Raw genomic sequence first — 22,072 nt, 5'->3', positions numbered from 1 at the left:
TCCCTTGATGAGCACAGGTGCGTTAACAATTTTCTTTTTTCTTTTTATAAGGTCCTCATTTCAAATTCAAATAGATACAAATTGAAAAATGATATGAAACGCAACGAGAAAATTAACATATATATTTTAAGGTCAATTATTAGTTAATTATAATTAGCGAGATACGAAGTTGTGGTCAAAAATCTCTGTTTCATCAAATGCTCTAGATGTCAGGAACTCATTGTAAAGTTGTGAAAACTAAGAATATAAACAATGCCTTGATGCTTTGAGCACCAAAATGCAATCAAATTCAATCTTTGATCAGAGGGGTACGTGTCTATGTGAAACTATAAGAAATGGCTCCACTTTAGCCATGTGAATATTCTCCTCCAATATTCTAGGATTAACTCAGCGCACCTTCACCTCTATAATATTCCTAACCATTGGTCGATTAATTTCAAGCCAAAAGTTTATATGTATTTGTTTAAGCTTATGATCATCATAACTTTCATATATGTATTTTTTGCATAAATGATCTTTAAATGCTGATTTTGATTGTGAAAATAAATGCTCCCTAAAATTTCAATTTCAATATAATTAATTTAAGACTATAAGGTTTAGCGCTCTTGTCTTTTCATATAAATATCATTATTCAATGTTTGTCGTACTGTCTGTGTTGGCTATCGAGCTTTACGCTCTCAAAGTGGGTCTCGTTTTTGCCTCAGATGCATCGCTTCTGCCTTTGGTAATTGAATATGACTCCCTGGCTGCATTGCAGTTGCTATCAAAGGAGGAAGAGTGTTTAGCTTGTTAGCGAGATCCTAGCTTAATTAGGAGATTTATTTCCTAGTCTATTAGGACTCTATTTCTTTCCTTTTTGTACAAATATTATGTAATTAGGATTTTATCTTATGTCCTTGTATAACCCTACTAGGGTTACAACCTTTTATTATAAATACCTCCTTTTGGAGAATGAAATATATCAAAAACTATTCTACCCCATATTATTTGACTTGGCCTCAGAGCCGACTTTCTGGTGACCTGTGTGTTGTGCTCACCTGTGTTCTAGCCCCATATTTTTTTCTACCTGTGTCGTGTGTGCCCTCTTGGGTTTGTGTACTGTTGTGTTGTAGTGTTCGTGCCTCTACTGTGTTCGTGCCATTCATGTCTTCGTGCATCTGCCGTATATGTGCCTTTGCTGTGTTCCGTTGTGTACTCTGCCGTGTTAGTGCCTCTACTGTGTTCGTGCATCTGTCGTATTTGTGCCTCTGTTGTGTTTCGTTGTGTACTCTATCGTGATTACTTGGATCACACCTGAATCTAGATACCCCACTTATGGCACAATATCTGGCCTTGTATTTGTTAGATAAATTAATGAACCAACCACACTTCTATATATGGATGCATCAAACTTAGGTGCTCCATCATTACTTGTAAGCTTCAAATTAATTGCCATTCGAGTATCCATTGGTTTGCTCTTCAACATATTGAATTTTTCCAACAAATTTTTAGCTTACTTCTCTTGAGAAATAAATATCCCATCATCTTATTGTTGAACCTAGGGGTGGGCATCTAAAACCGAAATACCGAAACCGTACCCTAACCGAACCGTACCATACCGATTTCATACCGTTTCATTCGGTACCGATCAATATTCGGTACCATACCGTACCGTACCAATAGAGTATGGTATGGTAGCGGTATCAAGTATTTGGTACCGATCAATACCGTACCGTACCGAATACTATTCAAATATATAATTTTCTATTGAATATGTTGATGGATATCGCATATGTTGATTAGGATTTGGTTGATTTGGATATTGAATATGTTATATTCAATGGATATTGAATATGTTGATTAGGATTTGGTTGATTTGGATATTGAATATGTTGATTAGGATTTGGATATTGATAATTGAATATGTTGAATCTTTGAATTTGTAACTTAGGCATCACTTATTTTGGTAAATGAATATGTTGAATATTGAATTGGTTCATTTTTTAGTTGTGTCATTTTTGTACCGAAATGGTACCGATACCGTACCGATACCGACACGGTACGGTATGGTACGGTACCAATTTTGACAAACGATAATCCCATACCATACCATACCGATTTAAATTTCCGGTATCGGTAGCGGTACGGGCTCAATACCGTACCATACCGTACCGTGCCCACCCCTAGTTGAACCTGTATACCAAGAAAATATCTCATAGTGCCCAGATCTGTCATCTCATATTCCTTCATCATGTTCTTCTTGAAAACTTCTGCCAACCCTGGATTTGTGCTTGTATAGATCAAATCATCAATATATAGAGACAAAAATCAGAAAATCATGTGTACCTTCTTTCTTGAGATAAATTAATGGCTCACTTAAGCTTCTTGTAAATCCAGTTTGTTGAAAATAGTGATCAATTTTATTGTTCCAAGCTCTTGGAGCTTGCTTTAAGCCATATAAGGCTTTATGGAGACGATAAACTTTATCTTCCCTCCCTTTCTCAACATAACCTTGAGGTTGCTCCACATAAACCTCTTCTTCAAGTTCTCCATTTAAAAATGCAGATTTGACATCCAATTCATAAACCTTTGTCTTTAGTTGTGCAGCCAAAGCCAAAACAGTCCTTATAGTCTCCATTCAAACTACCGAAGCAAAAGTCTCATTAAAATCAATTCCTGGTTGTTGAGAATATCTTTTTGCAACCAAGCGAGCCTTATGCTTTTGGATTGAGCCATCTTCATTAAAATTTGTCCTGTAGACCCATTTAAATCTAATGATATCTTTTGATTTGGGTCGATCAACAAGTTCCCATTCTATTTTTCTTGATAACTCTTATTTCCTCATCCATTGCATCTTGCCAAATATTTTCTTTTACAGCATCTTCGAATTTTTGAGGTTCAACAGCACTCAAAACAATTTCATCAGTGGACTCATATAGGTCCTCCATTAAACGTATTTTCCCTATTGGCCTTGCGCTTGAAGGTGGTGATCTTTTAGAGGAACTAGAATTGGAGGAACAAGTTCTTGTACTTGATATTGGACTTTGAAGCATTTGAGTTTCTTCTGAATTTGATGAATCTGGTTCCTCAAAAAATCTTGGCATTTTAATATCACCATTCTCCCATTTCCAAGCTTTGAGTTCATAAAAAATAACATCTCTAGAAATTACCAAACTATTGGTTCTTGGATCAATTAATCTATATGCTTTGGACTGATCACTATATCCCACAAAAATGTATTTCTCACTTTTCTCATCAAATTTTTCTCTCTTTTGAGAAGGGATATGTGCATATGCAATGCAGCCAAAAATCTTGAAGAAATCCACCTTTGGTTTAAAACGATATCATGCTTCAAAAGGAGTCTTATCTTTGACTGCCTTGGTTGGAGACCGATTACGAATAAACATTGTTGTATGAATTGCTTCAACCCAAAATGCATTCGGAAAACCCTTTGCCTTCAACATGCTTCTTGCCATCTTGACAATGGTTTGATTTCTTCGTTCCGCAACTCCGTTTTGCTGTGGGGTGTACCTTGCTATCAACTCTCTTTTAATACCATTGCTTTTGCAATATTCAGAAAATTCATTTGATGTAAACTCTCCACCACGATCTGTTCTTAACACCTTCAAATTGTGACCACTTTAATTTTCTCCAAAAGCTTTGAATTTCTTGAAAACAGAAAATGCTTCTGACTTTTGTTCTAAGAAATATACCCACATCATCCTGGAGAAATCATCTACGAGGTAGAATGAAGTACCTTTTGTTATTGAAGGATGGTATACGAGTTGGTCCCCAAATATTTGCATGTACCAATTCAAGAGGGGCTTTTGCTCTCCAAGATGATTGTGAGAATGGTAATTGATGGAATTTTCCAAAAATACAGCCTTCACATATTTCCTTTTCAAAGTGAATGGACGGAAGTCCAACCACCATATTTTTCTGGTGTAAAAGCTGCAAGCTTCTTTGATTCAAATGCACATATCTTAGATGCCATAACAACGAACCATCAACTTTCTCTGCTTCCAAAGCATAGTTTTCTTTTGATGTCATGAACAGTGGAAAAACTTTGTTTGTTGTCATTTTTATCTTTGCCACTAGAGTATTATTCTTTTTATCAGAAATAACACAACAATCATCTTCAAATTTCACCAATCCTCTTTGCAAAAGTTGTCCCACAGTTAGTAAATTTTGAGCCAAATTAAGACCTCTTTTTGTTTGCACTGAAATGATACCCTTGCCTTCCACGTTGTGTAGTTTTCCATCACCAAGCTTGACTAGTTCACTTTTTCTTCTAACTTGACAAAGCATTGCTTATTTCTTGTCATATGATTATTGCATCCGCTATCCACGTACTAAACATCTTGTGAATCTTGATGAGAACTGAAACATGTATAAAATAATTGCTCTTGAGAGTCATTGTTCTCCGTAAAATTTGCTTCATTGTTTTTCTGATATCTGCAGTCTCTTTGTGAATGGTTGGGTATCCTGCACCGAGTACATTTGTATCGGCAATCTGCACTTTTATGCCCATATTTATTGCAAACATAGCATTCAAGGGATGATCTTCCATTTTGATTATTTGAATTGCTGCTTCCTTGTTGATTATTGGAACTGCTACTTCCTTGTTGATGATTGGGACTGCTGCTTCGTTGTTGATTATTGAAATTGTTGCCTCCTTTGTTGAAGTTTCTACACCAAAAACTTTTGTTTCTCCCATTTTGAGATTTCTGGAATTGTTGATTATTGGAACTGTTACTTCCTTGTTGATGATTGGGACTGCTGCTTCGTTGTTGATTATTGAAACTGTTGCCTCCTTTGTTGGAGTTTCTACACCCAAAACTTTTGTTTCTCCCATTTTGAGATTTCTGGAATTGTCCTATTTTTTGTATGTCTTCTTTCTCCTTCAAATTCACCTTGGACTAGAAAGCTTGCTCCACCGATTGTTCTGTGGATCTGTTGATTCTTTTTTCATGTGCTTCCAATGAACCAACTAATTCATGTAAAGAAAGTGTAGATAAATCTTTTGATTCTTCTATTGCGGTAGCGACATGATCATATTTTGGCCGTAGACTTCGTAAAGTTTTCTCTACGATTTTCTTGTTTGGAATTGTGTCCCCATAACATCTGATTTGGTTCACAATCCTAGAAACCTTTGAGAAGAATGCTTGAATGGATTCAGTGTCTTTCATAAGTAGATTATCAAATTCCCGCCATAAGGATTGCAGTTTGATGGAGATCACTTTTTCTGAACCTTTGAACTCAATTTTGAGAATTTCCCAAGCCTTCTTTGATGTTGTTTCTGAAAGTAGTCTTGGAAAGAGATTTTTGCTTACTTCTTGTTGAATTAGGAACAAAACCTTGGCATCTTTTTTCTTATTTTCCTTGTAAGTCTGCTACTTTTCTTGTGTTTCCTTTCCTGCTTTTGAAGTTTCTTGTTCCTCATACCCATCTTCTACAATATCCCAAAGATCCTGAGAGATAAACTGAGTCTTCATTTGAACACTCCAATACTCATAATTCTCACCATCAAAAATATGCATTAGATTCTGGATATTCCCAACGGTAGAGGAATTTGAACTTGATGCCATTGCTAATCAAGTTCAGAGAGGGGGATTCGAACTCGGGTACCAAATTTATTGGGGGAATGATCACAAAACTGAAGAATATGATGGAAATATAAAGTAAGGCAAAGAGTGTTTATAAAACAGAGAATTATACAAACTGATTTTATTAACTTCTTTGATATCACCGCAGCCCATAACATTGGCTATTTATACTTACATTTACACCTTTACATAATAAGACACAACTCTTGAATTAATTCCAAGAGATACAGATGCAACTTCTAATATCTAAAAGATATAACTTCTCATATAGTCAAGAGATATAACTCTTCATAAGAAACCTGTAGAAAAAGATACAACTAAGATGCATTACTTTTAACAGCAATTGCATACAATTTTGAAGAATTTGAATTAAACGTACAAGAAAAACCAAAAACAAAATAATCAAAAGATTACTACGCATAGTTGCATACGCCAAATGCACAAAACCCCCCATCTTTGCACCTATTTTGGCAGCCACCACAATGCTCCCTATTGACAGATGGATTTACACATTTTCCCTTGCAGCATATCTCATTGTACCTACACTTCTTTCCACATCTTCCACAGTTGAGGCGGTCTGTCAACACATTAACGCACTTCTTCTTACAGCAAGAAGGCCCCGGGCTTCCCTTAGCACGACATATCCTGGGGTACTTGTTACAAGTCAATCGCCGCCGGCGTGTGCTCAAGAGAGAGCGGCCATTCCCATGTAAGGTTGAAGATTGTTCTTGAGTTTCGTTTACCAGAGAGTTAAAAGAATCATTAATATTGGTTTCATGTTCTTCCTCCTCTGCATTGGGGTTTGCTTCAATGTTGGTTAGAATAAGAGCCAAGAGGAGAAGAATTATCAAGAAATGCTGTATCAGTTTCATGGAGAAAGAATGTGTAATGAGAGGGTTTCTAGGGAGAGGTTTTGTGTTGTTCGAAGGGGAACAGGCTTAGATGGGACTTGGGAGGAATGAATGGTTGATTAAGGGTGACAAATGGAGGTGGGTTTTTATAGGAAGGCTGGCATGCAGATTTTTCCTCTTGAGCTTAGTGGAGTGGTCTACATACCAATAAAAAACTAAATTTGGATCATGAAAATTGAGCCAAAAGTTAGGTCGGAGAGGAGGAAGCTGACTTATGGGGATGGAAATAGTGCAATTAAAATATATTGAAATAGGTGGGTTTTATTAATGCATCAAAATAAAACCCCCCCTTTTTTTTAGAGCGTCTTAGATCTAGGTCCAAAACGATTAGCTGTCATTGGATTTAGTTTTCGTGTTTTTTATTTTAGATGTAGGTCCTTTGATATTTATTACTTTTTTTGTTGTGTTGATTTTACCCTTTGAGGTAAATAAAGAAAACACATTGAAAATCTAAATTTAATGCATTATTTCCTTGTAATTGAATTCCATAATTTAAAATTTGAATTTTTTCCTTGATGATTTTCCTAATATATGGATAAAATAAAGATCCACATATTATACCAGTCGATCAGACACCCACATTAAATTATTTATCTAACATATAGGTAAATAGTGTTATTATTAGCAACGAAAATACTTAGTGATAAATCATGTTGCCTATAAGTTATGAACATAAATTAGAAGACTACCTATAAGTTAGATACAAAAATAGATAAAATAAAATTGTATGTTACCTATAAAAAAAAGGTACATAAAATACTATTACACATTGTTGAAAATATGAAACAACATATATATACCCATGCAATATGCAATAGGCAATAGGCAATATGACATAAATGATTATTACCCGATTCAAGTCATAAGTGGCAACATTGGAACAAAAAATGATTTTAAAAATAAAATAATAAAAAGATTACATCAAAAAAATATTTTAAAAGGAATGTAATTCTATGTGGCAGAAAAGTCAAAGGACTTGGATCAAAGTCGCCAAATCTAAGGATTAAACCCAACTCCTCAATATCTTCTGTTTGTACCATATCTGACCCTCCACTCATTCAGTGACACGTGGATTAGTGAAACTCCCCAAGTGCCCAAGGCTTCGAACAATCGGTATCGGTTACCGATGATATTGCCTCAAAGCAGCGAACGGTCGAATACCGCCTAGCAGAGTCCACAATCGGTACCCCCTACCGATTCTGTAGAATCAACCTCGAAGGGCCCGCCCGAAATATCTAAAGGCTCGTGTCAACCTCATAGGGCCCTCTCACGAGTCCCACATCGAAATTGAGTACTAAAAGCATGCCAAATGCCCTCTATGAAAAGGCCCATTCACTACAATACAAGGGTAAGACTTTTCATCTTGACTTTTATGCTAAATACATTGTCAGTAGCAAAAGCTCTTAGAAACAAACTTACTTTGGCATCGGAGGGTCTTAGGCTGGTTCCACACCGGTTCCATAAACCTCACGAGCCTCGACTTCCTTCTATTCAGGATCAGCATCCAAGGACGGGAAGAATCTGCGTCACGCGCTCAATCGATCTCTAGATCGTCCACATCACTTGTAAGTTGCACTCATCTCTATCTGTTTAGTTTTAGTGCCAACATCTTCCAACATTAGGATGATGAATATTTTCTAAATTTTAATTACAAAATGTGATAAGGTGAAATGACAATATCTTAAGCCGATGGTTACTTTCATTTTTAACCCACTTATTATTTTTATTTTTTTATACAAGCGATATTTTACTTTAATTTAATATCTAAACTATGGGAGGGGGATTCGAACTCGGGTGCAGAATGGGAGCACATCCACTCTAGCCAATTTAGCTAAGCCCATGTTTGCCACTTTGAACATTTTTTGTATAAGTAAATAGTTATTTAGTAGTCCTTATTTGGATTTATCATGGTTTCGTATAGTTTACGTGAAATTCTTACTTTAATATGAAGGACACCCTTTTACGCTTAGAAATTTAAGATTTAAGTTTCAAGTTATTTGCGGATCCCTCTAAGCCATAAACATGCATGATCCTAAAGAAAGTAGGCAAATTAGTGAAATATTTTCATTAAGTTACATTTCGAATTTATTTGGGGTAGCATATAGGGTATGATACTCCAGAGATTGTGCTAGCGTATGGCGTCCACTTCCTTGGATCGTGATAAATTAGCCCCAAAATAACCTCATAAAACAAATGAACTACGGTCTTACATCATATTCAAAATTGTACGACAAAATGTGAGTAAACATAGAAACACACCCAAACTTATAAATAAACCCAATCCTAGTCATGTATTTATAAAAAAAAACCCAAACACTATTTAAACATAGAAACATACCCAAACTCAACCCCAAAATCAACAATTGTATATTTTTGGTGTGTTTATAAATGGATTTTGAGTGTGTGTAATGATGGGTTTTGGGTGTGTTTATAAAGTGTTTTGGGTGTTGGGTTTTTTTATAATTTCAGCCCCCATTTTGGGTGTATTAGTGAAACTCCCTAAATATTTCGTTAGTAAATAGATTTTTTTGTTGGTCAAGATTTTGTTTTGAGATTAATGTGAACTGTGCAGCTCTTTATAGAATAGATGGATAGACTTTTTTGTACTAACGGATTCTGGCCGTAATCCACAAAAATATAAGCCAATGTGATTTACTTTTAGAATTGTAGACAATGACACTTTTAAGATTTCGTCTATTTTTAGGTAGTCCTGCTTAGTCTTTGCCCCCGCCAACCCACCCACTCACCCACCCACCATAAGTGGCGAGTTTAATGTCCTCCAAAGTTGATTTGGTCTCATAGACATGTACCATCCTACATCCTTAATAGAAACATGCATAAAGTTCAAACAACTTGTAAAAGCGTGCCGATTTGGTGTGTTGAATTCATAGAATTAGAATATTTGTATCGGAGTTTGTAATTCAAGTGATTAAGAGTATTTATTCATGCACCCGAGGTCTTAGGTTCAATTTCCCCTCTTCCAATATCACATGTACGTAATAATAATAAAAATAATACGGTTTGCATGAATTTAATACATCACATGAACATGTCATATATTATGTATTATATAAAAATAACCAAAGTAATTAAACACTGGCGTCATAAAACCTTGGGAGAGAAAGAAAAGTTGAAGGGTGTAAACCAAAGGCGAAGAGAATTTCTTAGTCCGTTGGGTCAAGAATATATTGGGAAACACAGGAAACACGAGCTCCACTTATTTGATTTTCTTTATCTTATGTTCTCGAACTTGCATGGTAAAAGCATAGAAGACAACACCTTATGGTGTCCCTAGCTCTATATATACTTTTTTATATATTTGTTCACATAATCACAACTGGATGGCTCCAACTTTTGGCAAATTAATTAATGTTAATTAAACTAGCTAGGAAGGCTCTGTATATACACTTGTCGTGTTGTGGTTAGCTATTAATCACTAGAACTAAGTAATTTTTTGATGTTCTGGATATATCACGTGGCTGGTGTACCATATAATAGACGTACAACATGTGGAATATTTCTAATGCAGCGAGTCACATGTCATAAAAAGCAATGTAGTAAGTTAGAAAATAATCATGTCATATGTGTATTGGATGGTACACCAACCACGTGCTATATCCTTAATAATTAAAAATTTCCACTTGCACTTTGCACAACATTTTCATTAACTATTCCCTTCTTGGGTTTTATTTCATCCAAACTTCACCATGAAGACCTCACAAGAATATTTCTTGAAGCATTTGGCAAGCAACAACAAGAAGAAGTATATAGTTTCACTTTCACTGGAGAATGAGGAATCTGATTTATACACAACCTGTCTTTTTCCTAAAGCCAGCAGCGGCTGGGCTGCTTATGAAGATATCTATTTCTCCCATATAAAAAGCACCATGTGAGATGTGACCCAACAAGCTGTAAAAAGTGAGTAAATTTAAAAAACTATACTTAACTTCTTCCTTAATCTTATCCAATATTTTAATACAAAAGAAACAAAAAATAAACATGCGTACATCTCACAACAACCTAAGTACATACCATAAACTGAAACTCTGAAATTAGTACATCTGTCAGACATGTTGGGCGCTACCAAATCCGTAATTCTCATGACATTGACCATTTCCTCCTCTCTCTTCACAATTTCTGAGCAATATTCCAATTGCAGCCCCATCAATCCCATGAACATTACCAACTGCAAGAAACTAATCACTCTGGGAGCTGAATTTGGGTGGAACATTCACAGCAACAACCAAATTGACATCTTGTTCAGCATTAAAATTTCTGGTGATCACAGAGCAAAATGGCTAGCCTGGGGTGTGAATCCAGGTCCACACCGGCCGAAGATGGTCGGGACCAGGGCTATTATAGGCATTTCACAGCCCAATGGGACTTTGGCAGTCAGGAAGTACAACATCACCAGTGATACAAGGCTGGGTTGTAGGCTGCAGCCTTCACAAGATTTTGATGATGTCATCGTCAAAACCATGAAAGGTGATGTGCTGGCTGATAAATACATGTCAATATTTGCAACCCTAATTTTGCCTCCTGATCCAGCTGCATATAACATTTCAAAGCTGAACCATTTGTGGCAAGTTGGGTTTGAAGCTGATGATGTTCATCTGGAGCCTAAGATGCATTCCACTGCTCTCCAGAATGTGGACAGCACAGAAACTCTGAACTTGAACTCTGGCCGAGGTATTAGCATAGGACATCGCCGGCACCACCTCAGAAAGGTAAGACATGCCAACTTAGACTGAGATCATTCACCGTTTTACTAATTTTTTTTTTTTTTTTCAACAACTTCTTGTTTGCTTGGTAATAGGTGCACGGGATTCTGAATATTGTGGGGTGGGGAACACTGTTGCCATTGGGAGTGATTATAGCAAGGTACTACAGAAGATATCCTTTTCATTGTCAAAAATGGTATGTCCTTCATGTCTCCTGCCAGATTGTTGGTTACAGCCTTGGCACAGCTGGTTGGGCAATCGGGCTATGGCTTGGACGTGCTTCCAGACACTATAGCTTCCCCACGCACCGAATTCTCGCCATGTTCATATTTGCATTCACCACATTACAAGTAAGTATAATTACCACTCCTCTCTCTCTCTCTCTCTCTCTTTTTTATTGCTTCTTCAATCCGTTGGACACATCATGACCTAGCATCTTTTTTGTGCACGTAAAACTGTTCATACCACGTGACAGTGCTGAATGACAGAATAATTTAATTAAAAGATGACATGTGTTTAAAGTTTAATCTTAATATTTTATTTCTTGACACATATCATCTCTGTAACGTTGTTCCGTACAAAACATTCGTCGTGGTGATGAAGCTTGACATGGTTTTATGTATTGTAGATGCTTGCCTTGCGTTTAAAGCCTACCCCAAGTGATGACTACCGCAAGTACTGGGACATGTACCATCATTTTCTAGGGTATGCACTGCTGGCTGCGATCTCAGTGAACATATTCAATGGCATTGCCATTTTGAAGCCAGATAAAACCTGGCTATGGGCTTACATCGGGGTCCTTTCTGTATTTGCGGTCATTGCGTTGGGTATGGAGATTTTTACTTGGGGTAAGTTCATATTTACATCACGAAAAAATAGACAAGCACCCACCGCCACCGCAGCAGTATCTGCAGATAATAATGCAGAAGCACCTCAAGCGTCGCAGGGCCCAGGCCCACCATCAGAGGGCCCACAAGCTAATAAAACTAGGATTGCCAATTAATACGGCCGAGATTTTTCTTTTCTTTATTTTTTTGGGGTTAGATTGTGAAAACTCATGAATTTTAATTCACATGTAGTCTATGTTTTTCCTCTCTTTTTAGTTTCCATGTTCCAATCTAGCTTGGACTTTGGAATTAAAGATCGGCTAAGATCATACTTGATCTTGATGTACTTCTTGAGCAACTCCTATTAATAGGTTTTGACTTGATTGTTAGAAACTTCACGTTACCAATTAAATTAGTTTATCTTGATATTTCTTTAATGTTGTCTCATGATCTGAACTTGTTCATAGTTTAAATCTCATCTCAAATGTCATCCTTGAAAAAAATTAATTGAATTGAAAATCATTTAGGTCCCTTGAAAATCTCCCAGTTAAAGAAGAATAGTGCATATCCTTAATTGGTGGCAGAAAAAAAATCAATTGAATTGAAAATCATTACACCCTTCAAATGTGATTCTTTTCTTGGTAACAAATGCCCTAGCTAAGGAATCTAGGGATGGCAAATATTCCCCTCATGTCCCCGGCCCTAACGGAGGAGATTTTAGAGACAAATTAAGGACGAGTACAAGAATTCCCGAATTTTAAAAATGTCAAGTCGAGGACTTCCCCCAATTATGTTTCGCAATATTCTTCTCGACCATTGGAAACATCACTCCCTCTATCTAAGCCCTAAACCTAGTGATGTTCTAGGTTTCTTATGAATCAATTTCTTTTTTCTTTTCTTCAAATCCCCAAATTCCCAAATCTAGTTTTTTTTCCCCTTTTTGCCCTTTCTACTCTTTCGCCTCATTTTTCTGTATAAGAGTATTTTATCATTTCATACAGGATTTACACCCTATCATCAAACTATTTATTAAATTACTAATTTACCCTAATATAAAATGACCAAAAAGAATATATTGAATTGTGAAATAAATATAATTTTAATAAGTACACCCTACTCATCATATTCAACCCTAATCAAACATAGAAAAGTTTTCATATTGATTGGTGCCCACGAACAACGCCGTGAGTACTGACAAAGGCGCAAGGAGGTGTCGTTGAATGGTGTATAGCAGATAGGAAGGGATAGATAGCAATGATTCTAATCCAGCTAACTTGCAACAGTATCAATCTTCGATGAGTGACGAAGAATTTTTCTTTTGCCGAGTAAAAAGCGATCTTCATGATCATCTGATAAGGCAAACTTCCCACATACTTTAAATAGATCAACCTGGAGGCAAAATGAACCTGATTCTGTCTGCTGCAATATAGCCTTCATGACAAAAGAAAAAGAATTAAATTTAGTCACTGAATACAAGTAGATTATAACCAAACAAGACAGCAAGCTGGATATCAACCAACAAATAATCATACAAGTAGGTTTACTTAATTTAAGGTTGAAGAAGATGAGAAAGTATGGAATATTAAATAAATTGTAGACATTGAGATTTCCACCGGCCTCTTTATAACATCACCAAAGTCTTCTATGCCCTTGCTTTCCTGCCAAAGTAAATTTTTTAAATAAATTGTAGACATTGAGATTCATGAATGTAGAAATTGCAACAAGCAAGAGCTGGAAAAGTATAACACTCATAAAAAGAGAAATCTGGTTTAGGATTGGTATTAGGGTGTCGTGTAATAGAGTGTATTAGAGTGTACCAAGGGTATTTTTGGTAGTTAAATAGGGTGTATTTAGTTAATTTTACATTTTGATTAAAATATTAGGGTGTACTTAGTTAATTTTAGGGTTCGTTTAGCAACACTCTTTAAAAAAATGTGTGTTTTCAGTTTTCTAGTTATTTGATTATAATTAAATGATGCGTCATGTTGAGAATATAAGTCAAGCATACTAACAGAAAACTGATACGGTTTGATTTCCTATATTCTAATATCGCTTGTATACAAAAAACAAGAAATCAGAAGTTCCCCTTATTCAAATTTGCATGTATACAAAAAATAAAAAATCAGAAGTTCCCCCTATTCCAATATAGCTTCTATACAAAAAACAAGAAATCAGAAGTTAAAAAAGAGTAAGGCCTCTCTTTAAGAAAATTTTTATTTTAAAAAAAAAAAAAAAAAAAGGTAAAATGAGGATGACGCGAAAAATAAGAAATTTTGTTTTGAGTGATGATGGGTGCAAATAGACACCACAAGGTGCAGGAAGAAGAAACCCAATGGCCTTACGTTTATCATATGAACCCCACAACTTCACACTTCACACTTCACAGAAACCAGGACCAAGGCCCAGGAAGAAGAAACCCAATACACAGCTTGCATGGCTGCTCCAGCTGTCGAAAACGCCGCCGTTTCGGCGCTCCGGTCGGTCATGCTCCGAGTCCGGCAGGCTGCGGAGCGGTCGGGTCGGAATCCGGGTCAGGTGAGGGTAGTAGCGGTGTCGAAGACTAAGCCCGTTTCTCTCATCCGCCAAGTATACGACGCCGGCCACCGTCGTTTTGGCGAGAATTACGTCCAGGAAATCCTCGACAAAGCTCCTCAGGTGAGTCCATCTGTCTGACTCCCTCTCTCTATAAGTATGTGGGGTTAAACGCAGCGTTTAATGATTGCAAACGTTTATGTCTGCAGCTTCCTGAAGACATAGAGTGGCATTTTGTTGGGCATTTGCAGAGCAACAAAGCTAAATTGCTTCTGGGTATCCTATGCTTTTTGTTTTTGTTTTCAGTTTTCAATTACAGTCTCAAAATTCATTTACTTTTACATGACAGATATATGTGGTGTTTGGTTGCTGGAATGAACATTGGAATGAAATTAAAACTGGAAAGAGGTAAAAGTGATTTAATCAGAATTGGAATAGAATGTCCCATTGGGGGAGAGAGTCAGAGTTAAAAGATAAAGTAGGAAAATTTGAAAACTGGTAAAGAACCCAACTTTTGATAAATTGGTACAGAATCTCAAACTCAGAAAATATTGCAACTCTTTTTAGATTTCTGCTGTTTCATATTGTGAGAGTTGGGTGTCTTGGTTTGCGCATAATTCAAAATTTGCAGGTTGTTGGCTTTATGATAATCTTATAAGTTCTGACACAGAGATCATATCCTACTTTGAATCTTATGTTGGAATCCTTTTAATAATTGAAGTTACTATGTCTATATGCAGCTGGAGTCCCGAATCTGGCCTTGGTTGAGGGCGTAGACAATGAGAAGGTAAAGACAAGTCCAAATATCTGTTTTAGTTGCTGAAGGTAATTGACTTACTTTATGTAATTTTTATTTGAAGGATATTCATATAATTATCTTTTTTTGGTCAGAACATTCATATTATTGTTTATTAGCCAAATTATTGGTAATATGCCATGGAAACCTTCGTGGATTTCAGTTGATTAACCATTGTGCAGGTGTTATGCCTGGGTTATTACTCAAAATGATATTGTGCTACTTTGTGTATATAATCCACAGATTGCAAACCATCTTGATCGAGCAGTGTCAAACCTTGGTAGAAATCCTTTAAAGGTTTTGGTCCAAGTAAATACCAGTGGAGAAATATGTAAGTTATTTCAAAATTATCACTCGTTCCTGCAGTAATTAGCCATGTTGTTCAATTGAGAATTAGTATGGCATTGAAGTTGCTTGAATCTTTCTCTTCCCTGCTTTCCCTTCTTAGCTGCATAAAAGTATATTTCCCTCATTCAACTTTGTGGTTGTAATGTAACCACAAAAATTCTACATGATAAATGCAACACGTGGTATTTCCTCTGATGAGCACAACCTATGTACGTAATAAGTTCTGTAATTATATCATCTCATGTCTCCATATCTTAACATGTCCTTTACCAATGAAAAGACACTTTGCCTGGCCTTCAACTTTTAACTCAGCTGCTTGTTAAGGCAGCCAAAACCTTATGCAGTCAAGATACGTTATAGTTGGTCACTTGCAGAAAGAAGGATCATACTCTTTCTAACTATTGAACTAAATTCTATTTCCAATAATTCAGAGATAAATTTTAATTTGCCCCACCTCACCTCCTTCATGTGTTTTTCTGATATTTTCTGCAGCGAAATCTGGTATCGATCCTTCTGATTGTGTTGAACTTGCAAAACATGTCAAATTTCAGTGCCCAAATCTAGAGTTTTCTGGCTTAATGACAATAGGGATGCCAGACTATACATCAACTCCAGAAAACTTCAGGGTAACTTTCTTACTTGCATAGTGGGGTGCATGGAACTGCTTACAATGGCATTGTTTGGTTCTTGTTTCACAGAGCAATCAAAATAGGTTGTCTGTCTCACAAACTGAAGTCATCTGTTTTAAGTGCCTAAACCATAAACCCTCTGTTTTTCCTTATATATTTAATTCCATTGATATATATTTAAAATAGAATTGAATCATTTGATACTCATTTAATGTTGTTTTCTTTGGGAACGAAATGGTAATTTGTAGGCTATGTAATTTAGAGTTAAACTTTCCCCTTCCAGACCTTAGACCTCCTGTGGGTTTGACTCGAGACCTTTATTTATTAAAGGGGAGAGATACTGGTATCACCTTGGTTTTATTTTTGGCCAGTAGTATCACTTTGGCTACAAGGACTAGTAAATATCCATTTAATGTTTGAAGTCCCCGTTACTGAGTTTCATTTATTCACCTGTTTTTTTGTTGTTCATTAATTTGATTAGGTTTTATATCTTGTAATTCAACAGATGCTATCAAAGTGTAGAGCTCAGGTCTGCAAGGCACTTGATATGGCAGAGGAGCACTGTGAGCTATCAATGGGCATGTCTGGTGACTTTGAACAAGCGGTATGAAATGCCCTAGTTGACATTGAACTTCAAAGAAATTGCAAGAAACTCATATTTTCCAAACGGCTGAATGACAGTTGTTGCTATATCCTTTATTACAACTTAAATAGAACAACCTGTGCAAATTGGAACTTAATATCCAGTATTCTACTAAGCAATGGTTGGATTGGATCATACAACGGATATCTGAAGACCTAGACCTTTGTGGCGATTTTAATTGTGATATTTAAGAACCATCTTAAGGAAGAAATGATACTTGAACTTTTACAGGAAATATTTTCGCAAACGTATGGTAAGTGTTTGATAAATGCCTAGGAAGCATTTCAAGATGCTTAAATGTTGTTTTTGCAACTTTGTGGATAGTTCCATAGAGCTTGGATTATATCATTTCCAAAATGCATAAGACATGCATTTTCAGTTGAGATTTATGCACAGAATGATTAACACTCTTGATTGACCCGTGCAGATTGAAATGGGCAGCACCAATGTCAGAATTGGATCCACCATATTTGGGCCAAGGGATTATGCAAAGAAGCAACCAGATTAGTATCTTCCAACCCCTGCCCTTCATGCCTTTATGTGTTTCTATGTGTTTATTGATCCTGGCAAAGCTTGTATCCCTCTTTTTCAGTTGTATGGTGTCACAATTATTAACTGTCATTCAGCTCATCATATGCAGCTCCCGACCTTTGTTGTAATCAAATCATGTACCACAAAATCTTTCATATATTGATATATTTGTTATGAAGTCTTTCTTACAGAGCCTATGGTTTGACTCCCCTTTTAAATAAAATTAAGAAATAGGAAAAAAAAAATTACAGAGAAAACCAGCTACTCGACAATAAAATGGATAAAAATCACCAATTTTTACTCTTTGTTTCGTGCTAATATGTAATTAATTTTCTGTCTTAGTTGGAAGGCTCTTCCAATCATAGTGATTTGTCCTTCTAATTGCACAATGACCCCGTCTGAATGAGCCCTTAGCATCCTGTATCTAACCATTAGACAATATAAGTCTAATAGATGGTAGGTCTAGGTTACAAGATTGATTATGGAGGTCGGGGACATGGACATACATTGATACTGTCTAGTCATTCGCAAATGCAAGTCTAATAGATGGCGGGAATATAAGGTTCGTGGGGAAATATAACAGAGGAATGAATCAAAATACGGTAACTTTTTTATTATTATTGGTGCAATTTGATTGACTTCCATTGATACTGTTTTTACTGAGTTACAACTGATCATAGGAAATTATAGTTACAAAAATAAAATAAATATATGGTTCAAGACTTGGTGAAGGAAAAATTACCCTGCAAATCTTGTTCTTGAAGGAATTTTGATTTAATTTAGGACATCAAAGTTGCGGGGCACCTGTTTTACAGGTTTTGTGCAAGCTCGAGGGTTTTGTTTGCCATCGGTTATAACATCTACTTTCGAGCATGCTGATACAGCCGGTCCATCAGGACCCTTGTAACTTAGGTTGATGTCTCTCAACTGAATCTTCTGACACGGCTTCGTTTCGCTACACTTGAGAGTAACAACATTTGGTGTGCTTGAAGTACCCCAAATGTTAATCATCTTGACATCTACAATCTGAATTTGGGATGATTCCTGCACGCAATGAAAGCGATTAATCCAATTTATACATCACACTGTACATAAATTATTAGGGGAGCACGTCCATCTGTTCGTCCTCCGTTAAAGGACAGATTTTGTATCGATAACATGTTGGTGTATTTTTTTTTATTGGCATGTTATCGACACCATATTTACAGTCCGTCTTTAAAGAAACCCTCACATTGTATACCACATCTATAATTAGGCGTACACACTACAGTTGGTTTATAGTTACGTACCGTTGCACTGCACCTACGAGCAGGGCAATAGTTTTGATCGATGACTATAGGGTTTTTGACCTGATCCATTCGAATGTTCTCAACGTAAACATGTGAAACAGTGCCTTGTTTAGAGGGAGCCCATGTTTTGATTCTCACTCCATTGTCAGTACCAACAAAGGAGCAGTTTCTTATGTCCACAAAAGAAACATTATTATTGTTTCCCCTGCCAAGGCTTCCAATGCTCATTCCATGGCCTGGTCCACAGTGAACACCGCTAACGTTGATCTTGCTTGATCCGGCGCTGAAGGATATGCAGTCGTCCCCGGTGGCGATCACGGAGTCCAAAATTTGGACGTTGGACGATGAACCAATGTGGATTCCGTCGGTGTTGGGGCTTTCAGCGGGAGCTGATATGTTAACGTTGGTAACTTTTACGTCTCGGCATGCAAAAAGGTTGATGTGGAGATTTTTGCTGTTAATCGATGTTATGTGATCTATGTTTAGATTTGTGACGAAATCAAATCTCAAATTCTGACAAAAATAAGGCAAACACAACACAAACATTAGCAATCAACTAGACATACCATATATATATACTTTTCGCATTCAAGTCCATGATATATATTGAACAAAATGAAGGACAAGAACTTACTGCAGGAAGTGGCTTGCATTTTGGATCTTTCAGGCAGTTGTTATGGTGCCAAGCAGAGGGTCCTTGCCCATCCAATAAACCACCACCATTGATGTCCAAGTTGTCAACGTGTTGGAATTTGATCCAATGGTCCATATCAACCGAAGATTGGACCCCCTGAGGAGCCAGTAGGGTCCCTTCTATCTGCAACCCAATTGGTCCCTTGCATTCCCCTTTCAAAATCACTGGCCTTACCAAGTATTTCCCGGTTGGAAATAAGATCACACCACCTCCGTTTTTTTGACAAGCTTGAGTCCATGCATCAGTGAAGGCCTAGAAATAAAAATAACAAATAAGTATTGACATCTTCATCGTAATCTTAACATTTGGATTAAGACAAACTCAGAAAGATTACCTTGCTGTAATCAGTTTTTCCATCAGCAACGCCGCCGTTTTTTGTCACATCAAAAACTGTTTGCTTAGCTCGAACTCTGGAAATGGATACCACCACCAAGAACACAAAGCAAACAAATTGGCCAACCAAGCTGGAAACCATTTTCATATTTTAACTTTAATTTTTGTTTACTAGTGATCTTCTTCAATCACATGTCTCTATTGATGTTATGGATGATGTGTTTTTATATGTTGTTTGCGCAGATAGAAATGGAATGATACCACCATATGATTTTGTTTCTGATTTTGTTTTGATTGAATTTCTTTTAAAGGGTTTAAGAAAATCTGTTCCTCCCAAATTGAAATCATTTTGTTTTTTTTATTTTCGTACATTTTATATGCATTAGAGGAAGGGAGTTGAATTTCATGGCTAGCCTGCTAATTATAAGGTACATTTTAAGGTAAATATATTGAATATGATATAGTTGCATAGCTTATGGTACGATTTTCTTCTTCTTCTTCCAATATAGATTGGTTTTGTAATATTTGTTTTCTTTTTTAAGAGGATTCATTTGCAGTTCACATTCACATGGTCTGTGGTACACGTTTAGGGTGGGTTGGGCAGATCGGTTGTAAACCCAAGTTCTTCACAAATGAGCCCCTGAGAACTACATTTCATAGTAGAAAACACTTCGCCATTTTGAAGTTAAAAAAACCCATGAAGTCAATTTTTAGTGTGCGTAACTACTATTGCATTTGCATTCGACACTAACAGTTCATAAGTGAGGGTTTTTTTGTTTTTCTAGGTTGTTTATTTATTTATTTTTTTGGGGTAAATTTCACTTTACTACCCTCAAGTTTACCAAAATTCTGACTTTGATACCCAAAGCTTTTTTCCTCACTCTTATTCCCAACGTTTACTTTTATTACCAATTTCATACCTCTGTCCGTGTTGCCATTAGGACCTCCGTTAAATGCTGATGTGTCCTTAGCGTGGCCCACCACTCATCACCAACGTGGCTCAAGAGGGTCCCAGACTTCATAAACTCCTGCTAAAAAACCTTACTGAGTGACATGTGTCCATTTGTCACATTAATTAATTTTAAAAAAATTAATTTTTAAATAAAAGAGGAAATGGTTGATTTATCTCTCTCCCCAATCGAGAAAAACTGACTATCATTTAGCTGAAGCTAACCCTAAATGTTGAAATCAAAAAACTGAACATCATTGAATCAAATGTCCCTTCTTTTCATCAGGTTTCGATTGCATCTAACGCGGGGAATACTGAGTGTTATGAGTCTTCCATACCTCAGTCATGTCTTCCATGTCGGGGATGCCTGAGTTTGAAAGGGGCAGGTCAATGAAATGCTACTGTAGACTGAGGGTGAAGAGATTTACTTCTTGGATTGATGCGAACCCTGGTAGGAGGTTTAATGTTTGCGGAAAAGTAAGTTGTAACTTTGGTGAGCCACTTCTCTATTTTTCCTTAATAATCTTGATGTTCAATAATATATACTGTCTGTGTTTGTAGAAGAATGATAGATGCAGATTCTAGGAGTGGTTTGATGAAGAGGACACCCCATGGAAGCAGAAGTTGATAGCTGGGATGCTTAATAGGATTTGAAAAATGGAGAATGAGATTGTGACCTTTCGAGCAAGGGAGAGGAAGCTCTGGTTTTTTTTTTTTTATAGTTGTATCTTGGATGCTGCTTGTTGCTGTGATGATTAAAGGGAAATAGGTCATTTAGGGATCATTGTCAGTCCTTTATGTATTGAGAAGTTGTTGATTTAGTTAGTATTTCTATTTAGTAATCATATGTAACGGCAAGTTTCTGAAACAAAATGGTATGGTATTTTGTTAACAGCCATGGTATTTCCTTAACAAGTATAAGGTCATAACCAAACAATCAACAATGTGTGATTCCAAATTCTGATTCCATAACCACCAATTTTCCAGCAAAATTCTAATTCCATAACCACCAATTTTTGGGATTATAAGGACAAAACAACAAAATGTAAGGTACATAGAACATAGTCATGACCAAATTTTGAATCCATAACCAAATAACCACCAATTACAGTACCAATTGTCCATAACCAAATACAAATTCAAAATCCACCAAGTCTTCACAAATCTCCAGCAAAAGACATACATAACCACCAAATCTCCATCAAAATACATACAACAATCCACCAAGTCTTCACAAAATACATACATAACCACCAAATCTCCATCAAAATACATACAACAATT

General features: G+C 36.4%; 3 protein-coding genes and 1 long non-coding RNA gene across 4 annotated transcripts; 3 read left to right on the top strand and 1 right to left on the bottom strand.

The window, feature by feature from the left end:
* Positions 1 to 10,515: 10,515 nt before the first annotated feature.
* On the top strand, positions 10,516 to 12,443 carry LOC110752843 (cytochrome b561 and DOMON domain-containing protein At5g35735-like). Its single transcript, XM_021953591.2, has 3 exons — positions 10,516 to 11,223; positions 11,313 to 11,567; positions 11,846 to 12,443. The coding sequence occupies exons 1-3, from the start codon at positions 10,567 to 10,569 to the stop codon at positions 12,218 to 12,220; spliced, it is 1,287 nt and encodes a 428-aa protein (XP_021809283.1). The 5' UTR covers positions 10,516 to 10,566; the 3' UTR covers positions 12,221 to 12,443.
* Positions 12,444 to 14,372: 1,929 nt separating this feature from the next.
* Positions 14,373 to 17,711, top strand: LOC110752851 (Putative pyridoxal phosphate-dependent enzyme, YBL036C type). Its single transcript, XM_088251426.1, has 7 exons — positions 14,373 to 14,699; positions 14,786 to 14,852; positions 15,317 to 15,363; positions 15,616 to 15,703; positions 16,213 to 16,346; positions 16,855 to 16,953; positions 17,420 to 17,711. Exons 1-7 carry the CDS (start codon positions 14,478 to 14,480, stop codon positions 17,498 to 17,500), a joined length of 738 nt encoding a protein of 245 aa, XP_088107552.1. The 5' UTR covers positions 14,373 to 14,477; the 3' UTR covers positions 17,501 to 17,711.
* Positions 17,712 to 18,297: 586 nt separating this feature from the next.
* LOC110752850 (exopolygalacturonase-like) lies at positions 18,298 to 19,981 on the bottom strand. Its single transcript, XM_021953596.2, has 4 exons — positions 19,841 to 19,981; positions 19,447 to 19,758; positions 18,813 to 19,325; positions 18,298 to 18,567 (listed from the first exon to the last, which is right to left on the bottom strand). The coding sequence occupies exons 1-4, from the start codon at positions 19,979 to 19,981 to the stop codon at positions 18,298 to 18,300; spliced, it is 1,236 nt and encodes a 411-aa protein (XP_021809288.2).
* Positions 19,982 to 20,966: 985 nt separating this feature from the next.
* LOC148295012 (uncharacterized) lies at positions 20,967 to 21,613 on the top strand. The gene is made up of 2 exons (XR_015835007.1): positions 20,967 to 21,265; positions 21,350 to 21,613. It is a non-coding gene; the product is annotated as an uncharacterized LOC148295012 (long non-coding RNA).
* Positions 21,614 to 22,072: the final 459 nt, after the last annotated feature.

This window comes from Prunus avium, chromosome 4, assembly GCF_965620075.1.
Source record: "Prunus avium chromosome 4, drPruAviu1.hap1.1, whole genome shotgun sequence".
Classification (NCBI taxonomy): Eukaryota; Viridiplantae; Streptophyta; class Magnoliopsida; order Rosales; family Rosaceae; genus Prunus; species Prunus avium.
This window is presented reverse-complemented; position numbering and strand designations above follow the sequence as displayed.